The following is a 23351-nucleotide window of genomic DNA, read 5'->3' on the forward strand; positions in this document are numbered from 1 at the left end:
CAGGTTGGACGGGGCTTGGAGCAACCTGGGCTAGTGGAAGGCGTCCCAGCCCATGGCAGGGGGGTTGGAAGGAGGTTCTCTTTAAGGTCCCAAACCATTGTATGACTTCCAGGCATGCCAACCTCGGGGACAGGCAGCCAGGGTGCCCCCGGGCTCACCTCCACCTCCTCGGACTGCATGCGCAGGTCGCAGGGCGGTTTCACGGCGCGGGGCCGGCTGGCGAACCAGTACGCGACGACGGCGGCGAAGGCGCCGATGCCAACCAGGGCTGTGGCCGGCAGGTTGCGGAAGAACTGGCTGAGGTCATCGAACTCAGGGAGCCGCAGGCTCCGCAGGATCTCCTGAGCCTGCATCTTCTCCGCCAGAGAAACGGCAAACTCTGCAAGAGCCACAGCGGGGGTCAGGTCAGGGGAGGCCGGGGATGGACACGGGCAGCACGGGGCCCTGAGCAGTTCGGGAAGGGGAGAACACGCTGTGCCAACCTCCAGGATACAGATACAACTGTCCCCTCAGGACTGCCAGGAGCTTGCTCTGCCTTCCCTGAGCAGGACAGGGGCTGTGTGGTGGCTGCAGCCCTGGCAGGGTCATGACACCACCAGCACCAGCCACGAGCCCTCAGCAGCCATGGAGTGGGGCAAAGCCAGGCTACCTCTCTGTGAAGAACACTGCACAGACACCTCCAAAACACCACTGTCTTCCTCTTTGCCAGTTTCACATTCCCAACTCTGAGCTCCTTATGATTTACATCAGGGTAAATTATGGGTGATTCAAGCCATGAATGTTTCATTTCATTGCTTGAATGTTTTCTGGAAGAAACAAGTGGTGACTGTTGAGTGACAGTAAAGGGGTGCCGGGGTATTGGGCTGTGAGCACAACAGCACAGGGTCCCACTCTGTACCCTGCCATGGGGAAGATGGGTGGCTCCCAGGAAGGACAAACGCCAGGGTATTTCCCAAGGAGAAGAGAAGGGCTGGAGGTTCAGCTCCCTGCAGACTGTGGGGGTGCTGGGCACCCCTGGCCCCTGCACTGCTTGGACAGTGTGGGGAAAAAAAACCAAAGAGGAAAGCTGTTCTCCTTCTGCATGAGAAGGGCTGTGCAGGAGGACACAGAGGATGGGACAAGGGTTATGATAGGCCATGATGACACTGCTGTCTGCAGCTCATTTCCTTTAGCTGCCAGCATTGCTTTTCTAGGAGTGCAGGGAAGGCAGGGAGCCCATGTGCTGGGCTCATGGAGCAAGACCTGCTCCTGGAAAAACCAAGGGCAAGCTGCAGGTCAGGCACTGATCCAGACACCACCACAACAGGTTGCTTTGCTTTTGCCTCTTGCACGTAGAGAGACAGGGGAGAGGGGGAGCCAGGCAGGGAGTCACTGCTCCAGGGTGCGAGGTCAGGGCTGTCCTCAGGGGACTCCTGTTTGGGTGTTGACTACACAAGGAGCATTTTAAATAACTCCTGTTTACAGTGTTGGTCCAATATCAACTCCCCACTGAAAGTCTCCAGTATCAGCCAGCCCTGTGACGGATGAGCCAAGCAGGTGCTGCCCAGGGGGAATCCAAACAGTTAAGGTTTCACACAGCTCTATTTATGACTTTACGGGAGTCAAGGTCTTAAAAAAAAAAAGTTTTTCAGCCACAGGAGCCCAGGCAGCACCTTTCCTCTTGCCCTCTGGCCTTGCTCCAGCTTGTGGAGTTACATGGCTTCACTCCCATGGGGGGGCCAGGACTTCCCACACAATGGCACCACTAACATTAACACAAACCAGCTTTTTTCCTCCTGGGAACAGCTTCTGGGCTGCGCTCTCCTGAAGGTCAGGGCTACTCTCTCTCAGCCTTCTCCTGTGTTTGTGCCAAGCAAGTGCTGGGGCTGGCATAGAGGCCAGGCAGCAAATGGGGGGCACTCCTCACATGAGGCTCTGGAGGAGGTTTGTAAGTTTGCACAAGAAAAAACAAAACCAAACAACCTCACAAACAATTAACTTCACTCATTGTTGGGCTGTGAAGTGGTGGGGGCAGCAGAGAGGGGACAGTGACAGAGCCCATACTCCAGGCCATCTCCATCCCTCAGGCTTGATGCTGCACCCCAGTGCCAGCCCAACATCCCACAGCCACCTCTGCTCCCCCGAGAGCTCCCCACCCCACAAACCCTCTGGGACCACAACCAGCCCTTCAAGAATGATAGAATCCCTGCAGAGATCACATCCAGACAACATTACTGGGCAATACCCACCCACGAGGTAATTTTCTCCTGAGCTTTGACCACCTTTTCAGAAATCTTCACGTCTAACAAAACCCTGACTGTGTGGCCGTAATGATGTCAGGGTGAACTGCGAGGGTGGGGAGACCCTGGCACAGGTTGCCCAGAGAAGCTGTGGCTGCCCCATCCCTGGAAGTGCTCAAGGGCTTGGAGCAATCTGGGATAATGGAAGGTGTCCCTGCCCATGGCAGGGCAGTTGGAACTAGATGAACTTCAAAGTTCCTTCCAACCCAAACCATTCTGGGATACTATGAACTGAGGAGTACTGATTGCTCCCCTCAGTAGTTCTCCACACTAGACTATGAAAGCAGCCTGCCAAACACACTTTTACTACAAAAAGCGGGAGAGCTCAGCAAGGGAACTATTCATTCACCGATGAATTGGCTATTTGTGCAAAAGCATTTCAGCAAGTCCCACTTAAGACTGCCTGCTCCCAGAAACAGCCTGTCCCACCAAAGGCAGCCACCCAGTTTGCCATGGTTGCTAGTTACACTGAAATCCTGGGAATTACTCCCTCAACATCAGCCTGTGAGTGCTGTTTTGTATCCATCCGTGCAGCCAAGCTGAAAGCAGAGAGCTGGTAAGGTGCCTGTGGGAACAGCACGGCCATGAGGGGATGCTTGGCCACAGCCACGTGCTGCTGTCCTGCTGGGCTGCAGGGATTGCCTGGGGGGAAGCAGGGCCAGGCCTTTACATCTGTCCAGGTACAGGGTGTCCACAAACATCTTGGAGCTCCTAGCATCATCAAAAGGATCGTGAGAGTCAGGGCTGCAGCCTCTGCTCACATTGGATTTTTGCACTACAGAGCTCACCCACCTTGCCTTTTGCAACAGTTAATCCTGATTTTTGCATTCCAAAGTGATTCACGATGAGCCTGTACTTGATCTGCTCAGAGCAGCCAACCTGCCGTGGGACGGTGGCCAGGAAAGGGGCCCAGGTGTGGTTGGGAGCACTGGATCTGCAGGAAGAGGGCTCAGGGCTGCCTGGATCACAGCCTCCTCCTCCTCCGAGTCAAGACAAGCAGGTGAGCCCCTCATGGTCACATGCTCTGGGAATACATCTCTCATGTGATCAGGAAAAGAACTAATTGTAATTTAAACCCATCAGCAAGGCAGTGTCGTACCCCGGAGCACTGCTGCCCTCACCTCGGGCTCTCACTCTGCCCTCGTACTGCCCTCACCTTGGGATCAGCAGCAGGATGGTCTCCACACCCCTTCTCCTCATTTCTGCCCCCTTTGGCCCCATTTCTGCCACCTTTGGCCCATTTCTGTTCCCTGCAGTGGATCCATCACCCTGCTGTGGTGCATGTTCCCCACAAGCAAAGATGCAAGGGAGTGGAGCACAGCATCCATGCACATGGCACATGGAAACACAGACATTTCCGTTTATTCCAAATGGGACTTCACATTACCACTGGATTTCTAAAGTATTCCCATGGCAAAGAAAAGAGAAACAAATATGCAAGGAGGGACAGAAGAAAGTGGTTTGGAGGAAGGAAGCAGTGCTGGGGAGCTGCCAGGAGGGAACAGCCAGGGGTGAGAGCTGGGGATTTGGAACTTCCCAGCCTGGGTCCGGGGTGAGCAGAGCTCCTGCAGTAGCACTGGACTCTGAATCACCCACCAGCCTGTGTTCACAGCAATCACTCCCGGGGCAGGGCTTATTTATTTATTTTGGTAACAAATGGCTCTATTGTGCAATTTGGTTTTCATCTTTTCCTGCTGGAAGTGATTCTGTAACTCCAGTCAATGGAGTTTTAGTGACATAAGCCAGTGTGGGAACAGCCTCAGACTGCTGGTGTATGCATAATGCAATTAAAATTTTACTGGTCCTGTGCAGCCATGCAATCACATCCTTCCTACCGTTCCATCAGTGCCTGCTTGGGAAGAACAACTCCTTTTGGGACACCCATATCCTCCTGCCCCCCTTCATTCACAGCAGGGTGGGGAAGAGGAGGGTGATTCATTTTGTCTTGGAAAGTGGGCAAAGTGTCCCATTACCACCCCTGTATTCAAGCCCCCAAAAAGGCTATTTACATTAGATTTTATAGCACTAAACCGAACTCAAATAAGCAGCTTTTCAGCATGTCTGGGAGAATTAACCGTTTGCAGTGGGGAACTGCAAAGGGCAGCCAGTGACACGTGCTGGCTCAGAGCCCGCAGACCCTTCTCTCAGAGCAAGCTGGAATATCCCAGCAGTGCCCTGGATCTGTGTCCTTGGCTACAGCACTGGCTGCTCACTCATTCCACTGAGGAAACAATTTACAGGAGCTGAAACATCTCAGTCCAGAGAGGCAGATTTAAAGAGATTTCACTCCAGCAAAACAGTATGAGCTTTTCAAACTCTTTTCTCACACTCAGCTCTGCAGAGCCCAGACCCTGAGATTTATAGTTGTTTTCCTGAAATGGGGTCGGTGACAGAAGATTTGCAGAAGGAAGCACCCAGCAAAACGTGGATCATTCTCCCTCACCACCCCCTGAAGAAGAAAACTGTGCTCAGTGCCCCGTACAGAGGGTTTGGGGGATTTTGAGATAGATTCAAATCATGACTATGTCACTATAAGAGAGTCTGCATTTACAGAGAGGAAAGGGAGCATCAGCATTCCCAGGGACACATGAACCTGCTAGTCAGACTGCATCACTGGAAACCATTTGTTAATTTAAATGAAAGCTGCTGCAATAATTAACATCTTTATGAAAACATATGCACAGAGGCTGCCACAACTGTGCAGGCAGAGGCATTTTGGGGATGTTGTGTATTGCTTGCAGAGTACAATCATTATTTTTCCCTTTTTCCAAGCTCTATGCAGTCACACAGGGGGACATCAACCCTGGGAGGAACCACTGCCATTAAATGCAGCTCAGGTACCTCTGACCTTCTCCAACCTGGCCAGGGAGCTCTGGGGACACCACAGGCTGTGAATTCCTAATCACGGCTGTAATTAAACCCAGAGAGATGATGCCAAGTCAGCCTCTGCTCTGCAGCTCCACAAGTCTGGCCTGTGTGGGCACAGAGGATGAGAAGCTGGATGAGCCTTCAGTTCCCATCCTGAGGTCAGTCTGGGCTGGGGTTGGGCTCAGGTTGGGGGGGAACACCAGCCACACCACAGCAAGCTGGGCTCACACCTCCATAGGTTTTATGGGAACAAGTGATCTAACGAGATCTCCAACCACAGAGGGGGTTGTGCTTCAGCCACAAACACAATACCCAGACCTCACTGACTGTGGTTCCACCATAACTCAACAAGTTATAATTGGGAAGGGACAGGGGAAAAAAAAGAGAAAAAACCCAAGAAAGAACCAGTTTAGGGATAAAATTGCTTTTTTGGGATTATTATGCCAGTGCTCAAGCAACATAAGAGGATGTGAGAAGTGAAAACAAAGCAGGAAAGGCTGTGGCACTTCTCCAGGGAGTGGACACCAGAAAAGCACCCAGTGAGCAAGAAAGGTAATAAAAGCAGCTTATAATTTTATTTTTACAAATGAAGAACGTTCCTCTCCCTTTCCTTTGAGAATCAGACCCTTCCAATCTGTGAAACTGGCCTCCTGCCAACAAGACTATTAAAGAACAGGGTTTCAATGGTACATAAGCCTCTTTAGCTCAAGTTGCTTTCGTGCCGGGGGTCAGTGCCCCCCGAACTGGGTGTCTGGGGCACTGGGAGCAGAAGGGGGGCTGCAGTGATGCCAACAGGGACCATCCCTGTGCCCCTGCCTCCCCACCCACCCCTTCCCAGGGCTGTCCCTCCCTGCTCAGCAGGGCAGAGTTATCTGCAATGGAAAAAGGCTTTGCATCCGGGTCAAGCCTCGGATCTGCTGCAGAGGAATAAGGCAAATAAACTTCATGGCAGGGAGGCCAGCCCTGCTTTCCTGTGACCTCTGGTGACTGCAGGAATGAGGGGAGGACAGGATGGATGAAAGGGACCAATTCAGCACCAGCATGTGGCTGGGGCTGGGGTATTAACTTGGCCCACTGATGTAAACTGGATTATTTTTTTAGGAGAGGCAGGCAGTTTCATTCAGTAGAGAAAAACTGTCTTAAAGGCTGCTAAAGGATTTGATACTGTTATATGTGATATATATATGATACATACACATGTAAAATTACATATATGCATGCATGGCTGTAAATGCTTATGTGTGCATGTGCATTTATTGCAGAGGCATCTCACTCCTCAAAAAACTCTTTCTCACCAAGTAACTGCTGCAAGAACAGCCCGGGTTCGGTGTGGCCATGGCACCACATTCCACTGTGGCTCCCTGGGACAAAGCTGGTGGCAGATCACAGCACCGGGCTCACGGGCTTTGCTGGCCCTCCAGCCTCCCTCCAGCCTCCCGACCATCCCAACGCCAAAGGCAGGGCGCAGACAAAAGAGGGAAATCTCCAAGCAACCCGGAGGAGCAGCTCTGGCCTCTGCTCCCCCCTGCTCTGCCGAGAAATGCATTTGCAAAACACAAGATCTTTGCAAGCATCCGCTAAAAAGGGAAAAACGCTAACAAGGAGCTCAGTGTCCTGAGAGAGCCCAGTAATCACACGTAAACAGAGGTATTTAAAGTATCTAAAATATCTACAGCATACCAGTCCCTTGCCAAGAGAAATTATTCAATAAATAATTCAGTGCTGTGCAGAAATCTTACTTTAGACACTTGTGATGTTTCAGAGAGCAAAACCCAGCCCCCAGCTGGCTGGAAACGCCCCATGCTCAGAGCCACACAGGCACCACACCACCAGCTCATCCTTATCACTCTGCATCGGGTCCCTGTTCATCCATTGATACCAAATCCTCCTGGAAAACTTCACTCTCCACCCCACACCTCCTCACCCACTCAGCACAGCTCACAGATGTGGACCATGGATCCTGGTCCAAATCTGCCACTCCTCTGGATAACAAAGCATTAGGAAGCCCGTGCAAAAATTTTAAGTGTCCTACCAAAAGGGAAAAGCTTTGTGCCCACCCCAAGTGGGTTCAGGCCGTTACTCCAAGCTAAAACATAACCCAGCCAGAAGGAAAAGTAAAACTCCAAAGCTGTGGAGCGTTCTGGCTCCTTGTTCTCTTGCCTGCAGCTCTGTGGAGCCTGCTCACACAACTGTGCCAAGACCAGCACAGTGGCTGCAAGGTTCCATCTGGGGAAACCACAACCTGATCCCTCCCTGCCTGCTTCCTTGGCCCTCAGGCAGCACAGCCCAGGAACATCCCAAGGAGGTGACTGCAGCAGGAGAGAATTTGCCCCTCAGCCTTAAGGCGAGTTCACAGGTGGCAATGAACCCTGCCCATGTTCCCTGGGGCTCAGGCTGGAGCACCCTGTGCTGCTGGCATCGTCACAAGGGCTGGATCCTGACCCTGCACTGCCTTTGCCAGGCCTGGGGCTCACTTCTGGACACTGCTCACAGAGCACCAGCAAAGCTCCCCCCTTCCCAGTGATCAGTTGTAGATCTCAGCTCTTGCAAAGAAGGAGGTTTGTGGGGTTGAGTTTAGTTTTTTTTTTATTTTTATATTTTTATAGTGACATTGATGGTTGTTTGTCCCATATACCATATGCTTCTTGAATACTCCATGTCATGCAGCAAACAAATAGCTTAAAAAATAGCATAAAAATAGTTATCTGGGGCAGAGTACAAAGAGAAGCAGTGAATGGAGAGGGAGAAGGGAGCTGCACCCCTGACAGCCGTCTTGGCAGAGCAGAGATGCAAAGGTGCTCCACAAAGAGCTTGATGGCTTGTTACCAGGAGAAGGTTTTATGCTTTCCTTTAAACATTGGTTGGATTTAAAGAAGCCTTAGCACTACCTGTAGGGGCCTTGGTCCAGCTAAGAACCCCAGTCACCTGAAGGTTCTGCAGCAGCATCAGTGCTGGGCAGTGCAGAGGTGCAGGGACCACAGGGGGACATCCCTTCCATGTGCCCAGGTGGGATGCACTCTCCTCTCCAGCTCACTGCAGGGCTCATTTTCACTCTCTTCACCTGAACATGCCAGAGCCAGACCACTGCAGTGTGCAAAGCCCCTAGCCCAGGGCTGGGTGGAGGAAAGGAGATTTGGGGTGAAATGCTTGCATGCCCAGGCAGGAATGAGGGGATACACGAGCACACGTTCCCTGACTGCTGAGGGCTGGCTCTGCTGGCCCCACGGCAGGTAGGCCAGACAAGGGCACACACACAGGCAGGTCCCTGAACTGCCAGCTCCCAGCTCTCCCTGACCATTCACACCCTGCCCTTGGCTGCATCTGCAGGTCACTGTGGGCCACACTGGTCCCAGTGACATGGGGAGGGTTGAAGGGACACCCCCAGCCCTGGCTGCTCTCCCACTGGGTGCACATACTGCACAGGTCTGATTCCTGCTGGCTGCTTGCACAGTGGGATGGGGTGACCCCAACCCACATCACTGCTGGGCAGGGCCGTGGAGATCCCCCCCTTGCCTTATGCTCAATCTAGGGCATGTGGTGTTGGCACAAAACTAACTGTCCTGCCAAAGTACCAGGAAAAAATGGTTACTTTCCAAGCAAATCCTCACCTGGCATGACCAGATGGCATCCTGGTGCCAGACCCTCCCTGCATGACTCCCTGACCCACCACTCACCCACCTCCCCCCTGCCTGGAGCACTCACAGGCTGTGATGGTCCCCCTGCATCCCAGGCCATGTCTGGATGGCACAGCAAGTCCTGCCAGTGCCAGGAGCCCTCCTGACCACCTGCCTCCTCCATCAGTCCCACACCCACCCTGCCTTTCCCAGGCACCAGCACAAATATCTGTGCACCAGCCCGGGGGTACTGGTCCAGCTGCAAACCTTTTCGGGTTGGTTGCTTCCGTTTCTTTTGGCAGCAGCACTAGAATAAAGTGGTTTCTGAATAACAGTCCGAGCACCCTGCCCAGCCAGTGCACTCAGGAAAGCATGGCAGCCCTGGGAATGCTTCATCCAATGTGACACAGAAACCTAGACAAGCTCATAACAGAAAACCTTCCATGACTCTTCAGACACAGCGGCGTGCTCAGAGCTGGTGCTGCAGAGGACAGGGAAGCCCAGGAATGTTTTGTACACCAGTTCCCAGGCACGTGTTAGCCCTCATTGTTTCTCTGACAGCTCAGACTGGATCAAAACTCTTATGTGGTCAAACTTCAATTCCATGCTGCCTTCTGCAGTATCAACAGTTATGTGGCAAGTGTTCCCAGCAGGGCTGAGCGGGCCAGACTGCAGCTGGCATTGCCTCCAGCCAGGAAGATCCTGGGAATCAGGCCTGTTGCTGTCTGCAGGATGCTGCCCATGCACTAGCACACCACAGATTCTCATCTGCCGCTGCAGAAAAGGTAGACAGAGGCCTCCCAGCTTGTGCCATATCATAGCTAAGCACTGCCTTTATTATTATAAGGAGCAATTCTCTTTAAGCCAATCTTACAGCTCGGAAGAGCTCCAATACTTACTGACCTGCCAGTGCAGTAAAAGCAGAACCATATGAACAACAGTGTTACAACTGTCACACTGGAAACTGAGACTAGAAAATGACATTGGAAACGGGAGCTTACAAAGAAAGTAGTGTCATTAACCGTAATAAATACAATTGTATCCCTCACTTACAGTAAGCTGGCCATAATTAGACCAGGTTAATTACCAGTGAAGTGCCCTGCAAGTTCATAGAATCACGGAGTGGTTTGGTTTGGTTTGGAAGGGACCTTAAAGATCATTCAGTTCCACCTTCCCCATGGCACAGGCAGGGATGCCCCCCACTAGATCAGATTGCTCAGGGCTCCATCCAACCTGTCCCTGTAGCTGTAGTGCTTTTCTAAAGGACCCTGCCTGTGCAGAGGGGAAGGAGTGAGGAGACCCCAAAGGTTCTGTACACCTGGGCAGAGCAGAGTTTTATCCAGACCCTGTGCACATGGAACATGACTGCCTGAATCTGGTCCGGGTTTTATCCCCAAACAAACCAGCAGCTGAAGGCGCCTTTGAAAGTTGTTCAAGGGTTATTTGGCAACCTTGTAGTGCAATAAGGGACAAGCAAATTAAGAGGCAGGTCGTGTGCCAAAAAAACGGAAGGAAAGCAACTCCCCCCTCTCCCTGCAGGTGGGGGGACAGCAGTGGGATGGCAGGTGGGGCAGGATGAGCGTGATGCAGCAGCCCTGCCCGCTGCACAGACCTGCCGGCTCCCGCCGTGCCCTCTGCCTGCCTGGGCCCTGCGCCAGCAGCCTCCGGTCATCACCGAACCACACTGCCTGCAAACAGCCAGAGCCTCCAAAACAACCTCTCCCGCGCACGAGAGCATCACCGCGGCTTTTAAAGGCGTGGGCTGCGACCCCACGCCCCGGAGCCCCGCAGCCCCAGCGCGGGGAGCTCCAGGCAGAGCCGGGTGGGAGCTTTTCCCCCTCCAGGGCTGTCGGTAACACCCCAAACAGCAGCGAACCGCCAAAGCCACCAGCCAGTGCCCCCCGTCCCGCGGCTCTCCCGCATCCCCCCGCGGAACGCGGCCAGTTCCTCCCCCGAGCAGCGGCCGCGGGGGTCCCTCGGCCTCTGCCCGGCGGTTCTCCCGCAGCCCCGGGGGTCTCTCTGCCCGGCGGTTCTCCCGCAGCCCCGGGGGTCTCTCTGCCCGGCGGTTCTCCCGCAGCCCCGCTTTTCGCGATCTCGCCTCTCTCGGCATCCCGGGGCCGGGCTGGGGGGATGCCGCGGCCCCCCGGGCTGGCGCAGCCCCCGTGTCCCACCCGGATCCCGGCGGGCTCCTCTCACGCCTTTCCCCAGAGCGATGCCCCCCCTGCGGTTCTCACCCTCCGCCGTCCCGGTGCCCGGGGCCGGTCAGCTCATGGCCGGGGCTCTGCCCTCCCGCTCTCCGCTCGGAACTGCTGACTCCAGCCCGGCCCGCCCCCTCCCATCTGCAAACGGCTGAAAGAAGTTAAGCTTGGCTAATATCGGCTTAGGCTGAATTAGCGCAGCAGCGGCGGCGGTGCCCGCTGTAACCCTTGAGGCTCCACATCCCGGCGGTGGGAGCCGCCTTCCAGAGAGGGAAAACCCACCCACCCCCTCAGCTCCTGAATACTGCAGTATTTTCACACGTCTCCGTCACACTGGAGGCTTTACAGGCTCCAGGCAAGGCTTTTGGGTGTAAAACTGCAAAGCCTTCATGCAAAATGCTCGATTTAAAATTAAAAACAGCCTTCCCCCTCCCCACCCCCCGGGGAGAAGTCGCCATAAAAGAAAGTTTCTGACACTGAGAAAGTTTGCATTGCTAGTCTTTGTCTGCTGGATTAAAAACTTTATAGGTGAAGTATGGGCAGACAGTGACAGGACAAGGGGGAATGGCTTCTCCCTGACAGAGGGCAGGCTTTAGATTAGATGACAAGAAGAAATACTTTCCTGTGAGGGTGGGAAGGCCCTGGCACAGGTTGCCCAGAGAAGCTGTGGCTGCCCCTGGATCCCTGGAAGTGTCCAAGGCCAGGTTGGACAGGGCTTGGAGCAACCTGGGCTGGTGGGAGGTGTCCCTGTCCATGGCAGGGGTTGGAATAAGATGTTCTTTAAAGTCCCTTCCAACAGAAAACATTCTCTGATAATTGAGTGGAATAAATATAAGTCATCTGAATCAATAAAATAGTAAGACTATAACTATTGCCAAATCATCCTTATGTTGTTACTTATATTAAAACCAAACCCCAAAACATTTAAACCCAAACCAGGTTTTGTTAATTCACAGTGGCAATAACAAACCCAAAACTTAGCAATTCATTTGTTGGTAAATTATTAATATTTACATTTGAGAGGTCTGGCTGAGCTGTTTCTCCTAACTAAAAGAACATTCCTTTCAACTGAAAGCCAACAGTGTCTGGTAGCTTCCAACTGCCCCCTTCTGAGCAGAGATAACACAGGGTGTGCCACCCTGGGCCCCCGGGAGTCCTCGATCCATATCACTGTGTTATTTACTCTTCATTCTTTACTGTTGATCCCTTCTTAGCACTCTGGCCTTAGGAAGGCACCTGAGGAGTCCATCCCTCCCTCCAGGGGTTGGGTATCTGCCTTTATTAACACTGAAATTTCTGTATTCCTCAACTCTTTCTTTTTTTCCTGAGACTGTATATAGGCTGCATCTCCACAATTGCTGAGCAGAAAAGTGGGGAGCAGAGTGGGAGAGGCTCTCTGAACACTCACTGTTACCACAGTTAATAAAGTTTCTGTCTGACCTGTCCTAACTTGTGCTTGTGATATTGGAGTGCATAATGGAGAATTCTAAAACAACAGTTAATACTCTTGAATGAAGAGAATATTTGATGAGATTTCAGGCAAGCTTGTCAAATATCACTTCTTTGGCTCACAAGGGGAGTGTTCTGCAATCAGGCATAATTCATCAAATTGCCAGGGTAGGGCAGGGAGTACTGAATGGTCTGCAGGTGCAAATCAGCATCACAGTGCTGCTAAATGGGGCCTCAGCAATATTCACCAGCTCAGATTCCTGCCCCTTGCTTCCTCAGGAGCCACAGCTTGAGAGAAACTTCGTAGTCAGGAAATGTTTCAGGTGTGTGAGCAGCCCTGGGCTGGCTGGGCCCTTCAGTGCCTGCATCCCACAGACACAACACATCTTGAGGGAGTGCCCCAAAGGGGATGTGGGAATAATGATTTTAAATAAATACTGGATTAAAAGCAAGTTACTGTGCTACTGAGCATTTCTTTCAAGTTCCTGCTATGAAGGGATGGTCTTGCCTACCTCCATTAATCTCACAGTGGGCTATAATACCCTCAGTATAGGTGAAGGGATTCAGTAAAACATGTGTTCCAGGACAGCCTCTGACCCTTTTATGTCCTCCATAAACACCCTGAGCAGTAATTCCCTTTCTCTTGTTCTGCTTTCCTTGCACATACACACAGCATATGGACTCAGTCTCTGGAACAACCCTGAGAGAGTGATGAGAGAGAACAAAGCAAGGAAGCTGGATGCAGGCTGCCTACCTTGAGGGAAAAAAGATGTAAGCAGACTCTAAGTAATACACAGAATAAAAGCTTCAGCTTTTTCTGCCCCAGCATTTTCTGCCAGGGGATTGCAGAGCAGAGGGGTCAGGACAGTGGTTGGTGGGAAGACAACCTCCTTTTTTGGATTCACAGCTGAGGGAAGGATGCAGTTCTCCACAGACAGGGATTTGCTCTGAGATCCTTTGGCATGGGAGTGCAGAGGGCAGTTCAAGCCTGTTTTCAGATTCTCCTGCAGGTGTAGGAGCTGTGCCCTGTGGAACAAGGGGCTGAGGGCTGGTGGTGCTGAGCCCAGAGGTGCTGAGCACCCAGGACCCGGCCAAGGCAAGAGGAGCCACAAAGCCCTTTGAGCTTCAAACCAGGACTTAGGTGACTTCTGCTTCTGTAGAAATCTGCCCCAAGCTTCTGCTCATCTTAGACCATTAAGTAGCAGGGATGCTTATACAAGTACAAGAAATTAGACTTCACCTTTGGTGCTCAGTCTAAAGCCCAGTGAGACTCAACTACCAGTAAAATCAATGGAAAGATTTCAAAGGACTTTTATGGGATTTGGCTGAGACCTCACTTGTCCAGGGGAAATAAAAAAAAAAAAAGGTGTGTCAGTGAATCACAGTGCTTTTAATGCTCCCAGCCAAATACAAAATGAAAGAAGACTCTGTGGAAGAGTCACACATGGCCTTCAGAATTCGGAGGATAACTCAATAAAAACTGCTGCTTTCTTTGTCTTTCAGGACATTCCCATAAACCAGGGCAATAGCTTCAGTTGCAGAACAGAAAGCCAACAGTACCTCTACATTCCTTAAGACCCATCATGGAAAATCCTGCCTCAAGCAGAAATAAAACCAGCCACTAATTCAAATAACGCAAATTGTGTAAGATGGGGGAATTTTACTGCCTTGTGTTTCTTTTCAGTGGCCTCTTTTTCCTTTCTAAGTCTTTTGGTCAGATATTATGCTTTTATGATTGCACAGCCTATATTTTGACCACTTCCAAAGAGCAGCAGGAAGGAAGCATAGGGCACAAATAGAGGATTAATTCAATAATTAGGAACATTAATAAGAGGCTACCAGGCGAGTGTTTCTGCCTTGTCTCCCTCTAGCCCTCAATTTCCTTACACTGCAGGGATGCCAACGGATGGCAAAGGAACAAAAATAAACCCACGACGATGAATTTACTGCTTATTCATCTCTTCCCAGCTGTCATCCTCAAAACACTTCACAGGCACCCAGAAGCACAGTCTCCGTGTTGCAGCTGAGCGTAGTGGGTGCAGAGAGGTGCAGGGGACATGTCCTGGCACGTGGGGACCAAAGGGGCCCCTTCTGCACCCTGACACATCAGCAGGGCTGCACCCACCAGCCAGAGACCCCAACTTCATCCCACACCCAGCTCCAGTTCCCCTGGCAGCCAGGGCCTGGCACTGTGCTGGGAAATGAGGGAAAAGGGGGGGCTTGGCATCGTCCCATGGAGGGCTTTTGAGAAATCTGTGGTTGGGCTGTGATTTGAGATGTCCTTAAATATTCCAAGTTAAATACTTCGCTGAAACCTTTCTTCTCCTGACAGTAATAACAGGCGGTTACATTGTTTGAGTGTTTTTAAATACTCGGTTTATGTTTCAGGATCTTTGTTGTTGCTTCAGGGTTTTTTATTTATTTTGCTAACTAAAGCAGCAATTAGGTTATTTGTATTTTTGTTTCTAGGCAGTTGCACTTTCTGATTCCACACCCTGGGGCACCCTGTACCTTTCTGTGCCTGACACTGCTGTAACTTGCTTCTTCTCTCCTGTTTCCACAGGTATTTTCAAGTCCCCATGAAGACATTTCTGTCCCTGCTAAACTTTGCAAAGTCTCTCTGAGTCTATTTGTGGCTGTACATAAGCAAATTTTCAATTCAGAGGTATATGGCACCTTTTTGCTGCCTTCTGTCAGGGCTTCCCCCACCTCCAGCCTCTTTCCCCATCCCTGCTGCAAAAAAAGCCTTTAAATCCCCTTCTCTGATGTTTTAAGCCGTGTCTCTCCAAGAAGCTGGAGCAAGGTTCGAAAGGGTTAAGGTGGGGGAGGCCCCCAGACAGCCCATTCTTCAGTCTCAATGACCCAGAGCTTTTGCCTTTTCAAATGTATTTAACCAAATAAGTGAATAGAGGATATGCAAATGTCTTTTCCGAAAGGAAACACAGCCCTGAATTGTTGTTGGCAGGTCAGAGCATCACACCACCCTCAGCAGCCTCTCAGCTGCGGGGGATGCAGGGCCAGAGGAGTAGGCACAAAAAACCCTTTTCAGGCAGAATAAAACCGGGGCTCGGGTGCTCCGAGGGGGCAGAGGGAGGAGGTCACTGGGGGGGCTCCCCTGGCACCTCAAAAGCCCGACTGGTTCCCTGGGAGGGTGGGGAGGCCCTGGCACAGGTTGCCCAGAGAAGCTGTGGCTGCCCCTGGATCCCTGGAAGTGTCCAAGGCCAGGTTGGACAGGGCTTGGAGTAACCTGGGCTGGTGGAAGGTGTCCCTGCCCTGTGGAAGCACGAGCAGAGTGTGCAAGGGAGAAAAAGTGAACGAAGGTTCCAGGGACATCAGGGCTCTGGCACACCTTGGGTGACCTTTCACAAGCTGGTGCTCACAGGCTGCTCACAAGCTGCTCTTGGCTCCAAGAAGTTATTTGGACATTTCGCAGAAGAAAAGATAATTCTGAATGAGATCACCTGGAGTTATGGAGAATTGTTTTACCTAAAACTGAGCTGTATCAGAAATACTAAATAAAGTATATTTAACGTTTCATAAGGATTCTAATATATTTGTCTTTTTTTCTCTATCATTGCAAAGGATCTTGAAGCAAACTCTAAATAAAGTTCTCTCCACTTTTTATATCTGAATACTGTTCTCTGCAGAAAAGACATTTAAATCTACATAATTCACATCTTCTGTAATTTCAGTGCAAGCTTGGCTTAGATCACTTCCAGCTCACTTCAGTCAACAGCAGAATGATTGGCTCTTTTTCTAGATACTTTCTCAAAGAGGATAAAAAAAAAAATTTAATTAAATCAGTTTAGCAATCTCAGTGCTCGTTCCTGTGCCGACCAGCTCATACTTGTCCCAGCTCAGCAAACCCCTCTGTGCTTTCCCTGCTGTGGCTCTTAGCCGGGGCCATCTCGCAGTGGCTGGGACACCCGGTGGTCACAGCGGTGTCTGTGTGGCTTGTGAAGCTGGTTTTGGGGATTTGGCAGCCCTGAGAAAGCAGTTGCCCGTTGCTCTGCAGGCAGAGGGGAGGGTGGCTCTGACCTTGCCGTGAGGAGCTGTGTGTGGGTCCTTCCCTGAGGAGGCTGTTCCAGGGTCCCCGTCCCCCCCTGGGCACCATCACAGCCCACACGGATGGGCACAGCCCGGGGGCTGCTCTGCCTTGGGCATGGGGGAAACTCAGCCTCAATTTCTTAATGTCTGATGGGTGAAGGAAAGGTCTTCTCAGCCCCTTTGGTTCTTGGCCTTGAACAAGCACAGTGGTTGCCCAGGAAAGGGAGGCTGTGCAGCTTCACATTCCATGGCAGGTCAAGCAGCAGCCCAAAGCAAGCCAGGGTGCCCTCTGCACCCACCCAGGCACTGCCTGTGCTCTCCACAGCAGGAAAACCCACCCTTTCCAAAGGCCAAAGCTGCCAGCCTGAAGAGAGGGAACAACCCCGGGAGCAGACAGGATGGGGGCAGAGATCTGCCACGTGGGAAACTGTCCCAGAGAGGAGGCTGTGCCATGATCTGGGGTGAAAACAGGGGGGAAAAACAAACAGGTTGACAGAGACATGGTGCTGGCATACAAATAAGCAGGATCTGGATTAGTCATAAGCAAATCTGAGTGGTAACTTGGAAGACTTTGAAGATAAAGTTTCTAGAACAACTTTCCCAAGTGGAAGTATATTTACAGCAGGGAGAGTTACACTTCTGGGGAAGGGCCAGCTGAGGTGACACCACACACCAGGACCCTGCCACTGCAGCACTTCTACTCCTGGACCCAAAGATGCAACTCAGAAATCACAGAATCATAGAATCATTATGGTTGGAAAAGCCCTTGAAGATCATCAGTTCCAACTGTTAATCCAGCACTGCCAAGACCACCATTAAACCATGTCCCCAGGTGCCACATCCACCCGTTTTTTGAATACTTCCAGGAATGGCAACTCCAGTACTTCCCTGCACAACCTGTTCCAATGCCTGACCACCCCTTCCATGAAGAAATTTTTCCCAATATCCACCCTAAACCTCCTCTGGCACAACAAAGTCACACTGCAGTGACTGTGATCAGGCTGGTAGCTTTGAAGTTTCTGTCCTTCATCTGTGGCCCAAGCACAACCTTGGGTGTCTGAGTGGAACATCCCAGGTGTGGGGCTGGTGCTCCCCACCTTCCTGCCATCACCAAAACCCTCAGCAGCGAGAGCAGTGAAGGTTCTCTTGGAATTTGGCCACTAGAAGATGGGCTTTCACAGGTCGTCTGCCACAGACAACAGTGGACAAAAGACCCTTTGCTGGGGCTGGTGTTTTTCCAGATAACCCTGTACCTGGAATTGCTGCTCCTGGGCCAAGTGACACACCTGACCTCAGCAAGAAAAGCCACCTGAAAAACCCCAGGTACCTCTGGAGCCTCAAGGAGGCCAACTCCTCCTGCACTGATTTTGCAGTTCCTGTGCAGTGCTGACGTGGGGACTCCTCACTGCAGTTCACAGGTGGTGTTTCTGAGATTGTATCTACACCACCACAGCCACTCTGTGAGCAAATGGAAATGTGAGCTGCACTCTGCAACACCATGGCACACAGGGCTAAATATAAAGGCTTTTCCTCCCTCAGCTGGGGTTTTCCTAGTGAAATGGTGATTTCCACTGGATGATACACTCTTTTTTTTTTTTTCTACAAGTGACACTTTCTTCCTGCGGTGCAGAAAAAATGACTTGGACAAGGTGGTTGGATTTATCTTCCCGTGTTTCCGAGAGCGGAATATCCCACACAGCACAGAAGACAAAAAAGCCCCTTGTGTGGCTGACAGGGGAGTTTGAGGGACAGTGAGTGCTGAGTTGGGGTTTGTGGGGGAATCACTGTGGGGTCTTTCCAAAGCCTTGCCATGGGCTCAGCCCACATTGAGCACGGCTGCATTTTTACCTGTACTTTTCCAAAGCATCTGCTACACACTATAGCTACATGACTGCTTGTAAAAGCCCAGGCAGTGAGTGCAGGGTGGTGAAGCACAGCTGCAGCAGGGACCTGGGGACCAGCTCACCAGGGGCTGAACTGCCCCTGATGCTTTAAAACTCCTTTCTGACTGAAAATCCCTACTCATCTCAGTGTCTTCCTCTTTCTCACCACCAGCCACCACACTTTTCATAGCACAGCCTCCAGCAGAATAGTAAAATATTTACAATTTTACCTATGTACAGAACATGAGGGAAAAGCAGAACAAGGCAAAGCCTCCGGTCCCCTCCCTCCCCACCAGTCTCAGGTCACCTTGGAGGCTCTGTGACAATGTTTACAGTGCAAGGAGGATTTGACACAGTGAATGGCTTGTTGTCAATAAGTGCTGGTGGCACACAATAGCAATCAATCCAGCAAAACATTCACCTGTGTCTCACTGTACAGCATCAACGCTCCCTTCCTTGGAATTGCCAAAAAGGGTTTGCAAAGAATCTGCATCAGCACATCTGGGAAGAAAACCCCCTGGAGAGCCAGGCATGGCTCACAGCAAACTGCAGGAGAGTGTGGAATGGAGCATGAGGGCTCCCACTGGGAATTCATGGATTTTACAGATACACTTTGAGCATATTTATCTATATTTCATAGCCACATGGTCCCTGTTACACCTTTCTCCACTGCATTTGACTGGTGTCACAGGGTCAGAGGGTGTTGTCTGGGTTCATGAGATCTGTAAGCCCTCCTGTTCAGAAGGGAGAAGAGGAGAGAGGATGAAGCAGTTTGGACACGGGTACCTTCTCCAGAGGGGACAAGGCCAAGCTGCAGGAGCCACTGTGGGGGCCCTTCCCCGAGCTGTCCCTGTCCTGGCACCTGCAGCCCTGTGGGAATGGCAGCAGGGACAGATGGGTCCCCAGTGCCAAGGACCTGCAGGGCTTTGGCTTCACATGGTAGCACAAGAGACAGAAATAGCAATGATGGAAAAAAACCTCATTACCTGTATTGACCCATCCCCAAAGAACGTGTGCAGAGCACTTAAAAATAAAATTAAAAAAATGTATTAATAGATGTTTTTCTTTCATGTTCATTTCTGATCAGAAAGAGGGTGATCGAGTTATTTTGCTTGGGTCTGTATGAAGAAATAATCTGGCAAAGTCAAGAAAAAGGCCATGAGAAAGGAGCTGCCCTGGATGCCATCAGGAGGCAACCAACTGTGTCATGTTACCCACCCTCCCTTCATCTCATCCAGACTTGTCTCCAGTTACCTATGACACATCCACGTGCTGGTTGCTGTGCAGTGATGAAGGAAGATGCTGGTATTTCTCTCAAAGAGCTCTCAGAAACGCACTCATGGTGAAGGGTTTAAACCCTCTGGTGCTCTGCAGCGTTCAGTGACATCAAAACACCACCACTTATACCATTAGTGATGTAATGCTGTATTTCTTTGTTCCTGGCTCACTCCCAAGTCTGCTTTCCTATTTCTGTGGGTATGCAGTTAATTCAGTTTACCATCTGTCTTCAAAGCTTTTCTCCTCTTTTTATTACTTAAATATATTTGTAATATCCATAGTAGCATGGAAACAAGAATCACATAAATGTCTAGATTAGTCCAGCGCAGCAGAGAAAAATTGCTATGTGCTGTCCCTGGGAGGGAGCAGGGAAATCCAAATACATCTACTCTTTCCTTTTGATGGTATCTAGCAACTGTTCAAGTGGAGCAGTAACAGAGGGATGGAGAATAAAAGCAACTAAATATACCTCCTCAAATACCATGGGCTTTGCCTCTCGTGCAGCAGCCGGCGCTCCACGGGCTGGGCTGAGCAGCCTTGGGCATCTGCTCTGCTTCATACACAGAGCACAGCAGGAAATGTCTCATCCAGAGACCTGAACTGGCATCACCAAGGACTCCTGTGCACGGTGTGAGAGCCAGGATAAGGAGTGGGACTGCACAAGTCTGTTGTGACCCCAGATGACCCTCCCGGTCCCTTTGCAAACGCACACTGAGAAATATTTGGAGGTGCACTGGTGCTGGTGGGAAGAGACACTGATGGCAGAATTCCTTTCTTGTGCCCCCACACATGGGTGCAGGTGCCCACTGGGCTCCAGCTGCTGCCAGGAGGCAAGAGAGCAAAGCCTCCTCTTCCTCACTGCAAGGCAGGACTGACAAGGGGGGCAGCTCAGGGCTGCAGGCACATGGAAGAGAAGAGCAAAGGAGTAAAAGTAGGAAAGCCCAGAGATACAAAGAGTAAAGTGGAACCTTGTACTGCTTCAACCAAACCAGCAACGTGCAAATCCCTGGGGTAATTTGTTGTTAAATTTGTATTTTGTTTACTACATCACCCTCTGCATCCAACAGACCATCCAAGACTCCACATCAGGAAATAATTAGCTTTGTCTTTTGTGACTTCTACCATTATTTCATCGAGCAGAATATTATAGACCTGTTCTCAACTTGTTAAAACTTTTCTAATGGCGCCAGAAATTGTATCAAATTAAAGAAGAATGCTGCACTGGGCTGTGGTGGCCAAAGAGTTCCTTGTTCAGTAAATCAGCACAGCTACAGTGACTCCTTTGCAGCACAGAGCAGAGTCTGATGGGAGGGGGCCACCAGAAAACCAAAACCAGGCATGAGAGCAACAACCACTGCTCCAGGGCTGAGCAAGTGCCATGCTGCCAGGTCAGGCAGACCCACTGGGATCCATCTCCCAGAGATGGTCTGTGTTGACAAACATTTTGTCTGCTGCTGAGGGTGCCACTGCAAAAGGCAATAACAGCACGTCTAAGGGTATCTATCCTCTAGACAAAAACATTAGGCTAAAGTAATGTCCACACTAAAATAAAGAGAGCATGGCATTAAAAAACCCTAAACATGGCATCAAAACCCTTGGCCCTGAGTCAGAGCCATACCTGGACAGACACACACTTTGGGAAAGCAAGATGCACAATGGAGAGGAGCTTGGACACAGCAGAGACACACTGAGATGTGAAGCACAGGAACCAATACCCCAGAGTGGATGTGGAGGCCTGAGGGCAGGAGTTCACACAGGAGACCTGTTCCCAGTGGGTCCTGTTCTCCTCCTGCTGTCATAAACAAGCCTGGTGCAGCCAGCAGTGTGCTTCAGAGCAGTCCCTGCGGCCTTGGGGCCCAAAATATTGTAACAAACACTTGCCCACCGCCTCCCAGCCACATGGTCCTTTCTGCTTCACCCGTGTAATTCTCTCTGGGCCATATTTCACTGCATGAGTTTTGGTACAGTTGTGAAGCAGTTGATTCAAGCTGTTGATATAAGCAGCTGTAAGGCCACTGCCTTTAACGGGAGCCACCAGGATATTTTCAGAGGCAAAATTCAGGCCAGGAATATTAGGTTCCTTTTTTTTCCCCTCCTTTCTCCCCCAGTGTGAAACATCCTTTTTCATAACCAAAAAATAGCAAATAGACATGAACATAAATAATTACGATGTTTTCCGTTATCAACGCTCCCCCTCAGATTATTTACCTAATTATGTTAAGATGTTGTCTTTTAAAATCATTTCCCCTTTTGAAAGTCTGCCTGTCTAGAGGGAAGCTCTTTTATAGATAAAGAGGGAAATAGCACAGACATTGAACATTACCTTTCCTTAGGAAAGACACTTTGCACAGATTCAAAGGACCCGATTTCACATTGGCACAGCAGATCAATTCAACCTGAACCTTTAAATACCTTACAGAGATCCTCCTATTATTTCTGACTTGCAAGAATTTCCTAATGCGGACACACTTGGAATCGTCACCGCCTGCCCACACAACAATGGGATCCAGCATCACGCTCTGCCCAGCAGCTCTACCGCGCACACCCCCCTCCGAGCGCGCTGCCCTATTTCACACACCCGCTACAGACAAAGCGCCCCGACAAATTTACCGGAGATGCACCGACAGAATAAACCGGCAAGAGGGTTTGAGAGAAATTATGTAATGCGGCCGCCGAGCTGCCCGCAGCGCTGCCACAGCGGCTCGTGGGGCCGGCTCTCCACCGCTCGCATCCCGCACAGCATCATCCCATCCCATCCCATCCCCTCCCCTCGGCACAGCGCCGCTCCCGTCTGCCTCTTCCCTTCAAAGCGCTTGGAATACCCTTTATCCAGGAGCCGGGAGGGCGATGGGGAGGCGGATGGCGGGCCCAGAGGCCGTTCCGAAGGGTTCGGGCCGGTGTCACCGCGCCGGGGCGGGGAGCGGGTCCCCGCCCGCTGCGGGGAAAGGAGCCGGCAAAGGCGGAGCGGGAAGGGGACAAAGCCCCGGTGCCGAGGCGGCTCGGGGGAGCACTCACCCAGCAGCAGGCAGCCGGAGCCCGCGGAGCCCAGGAGCGGGGCGAGCATCCCTGCGGCGCGGCCCCTCCGCCCCGCTCCGCGCACTGCGGCGCGCACTGCGCACCCCGGCCCGCCGGGCCCCGCACGCTCCCCGCGCTCCCCCGGCGGAGGGCGGTGTTTTTAGCAGCCCTCCTCCTCTCCCCATCCCTGCCGAGCCCTCCAGATCCCTCTTAAAAGGGGCGATGCTGCCGGTGGTGCGCGGTGCTCGTCAGAGCATCCCCGTCCCCTCGGACCCACGAGGGGCGGCGGGAGCGGACAGGGAGGGAGGGAGGCGAGGGGGATAAACTTACTCCCTTTTTGCTGTTATTTTCGCCTTGTGCCGACGAAATCGCCGCTGAGCGCTGACCTGCACAGCAGCGGTACTAAAGACCATCAGAGATGCTGAAACAATCACAGCTTCATCAGCAGAGGCAGCTCGGCATTGGTTCGACATGTCTCACCATCATACACCCAGTGGCTACTTAGAAAAAAAAAAAAAAAAGGCAGGCAAACTGTGCCTGTGATACTAAATAGGTGGGGAGAAGAGTAAATTTGTGTTCCTGATGATTCTGTCTATCCCTGAAGCTGGTTGTAGAAAAACTAATCTCCAACTCCATGGTACATGAGGGGCTTTGCAAAAAAAGACTTTAAAAGAGCTGCAGCAGTGGTGAGAGCACATCTTGCATCCCTCTGGGAATCTC

The 23351-nt window shown here is 51.4% G+C and overlaps 1 protein-coding gene across 5 annotated transcripts in view; it reads right to left on the reverse strand.

Moving 5' to 3' along the window:
* ACSL6 (acyl-CoA synthetase long chain family member 6) overlaps positions 1 to 23073 on the reverse strand; it is a 53536-nt gene extending 30463 nt beyond the window's left edge. For 2 of the 5 annotated variants that reach the window (XM_027643109.1, XM_027643108.1), the window contains exon 1: positions 159 to 379. In XM_027643109.1, coding sequence (XP_027498910.1) covers positions 159 to 353 — 195 coding nt within the window. In that variant the 5' untranslated portion in view covers positions 354 to 379. Of the gene's footprint in view, positions 1 to 158; positions 380 to 10995; positions 11104 to 22631; positions 22714 to 22961 lie in introns of those variants that run through there. The other 3 variants (XM_027643107.1, XM_027643105.1, XM_027643106.1) reach the window with 3 other exon arrangements.
* Positions 23074 to 23351: the final 278 nt, after the last annotated feature.

Source organism: Corapipo altera, unplaced genomic scaffold (genome assembly GCF_003945725.1).
Source record: "Corapipo altera isolate COAL_440 unplaced genomic scaffold, ASM394572v1 75, whole genome shotgun sequence".
NCBI lineage: Eukaryota > Metazoa > Chordata > Aves > Passeriformes > Pipridae > Corapipo > Corapipo altera.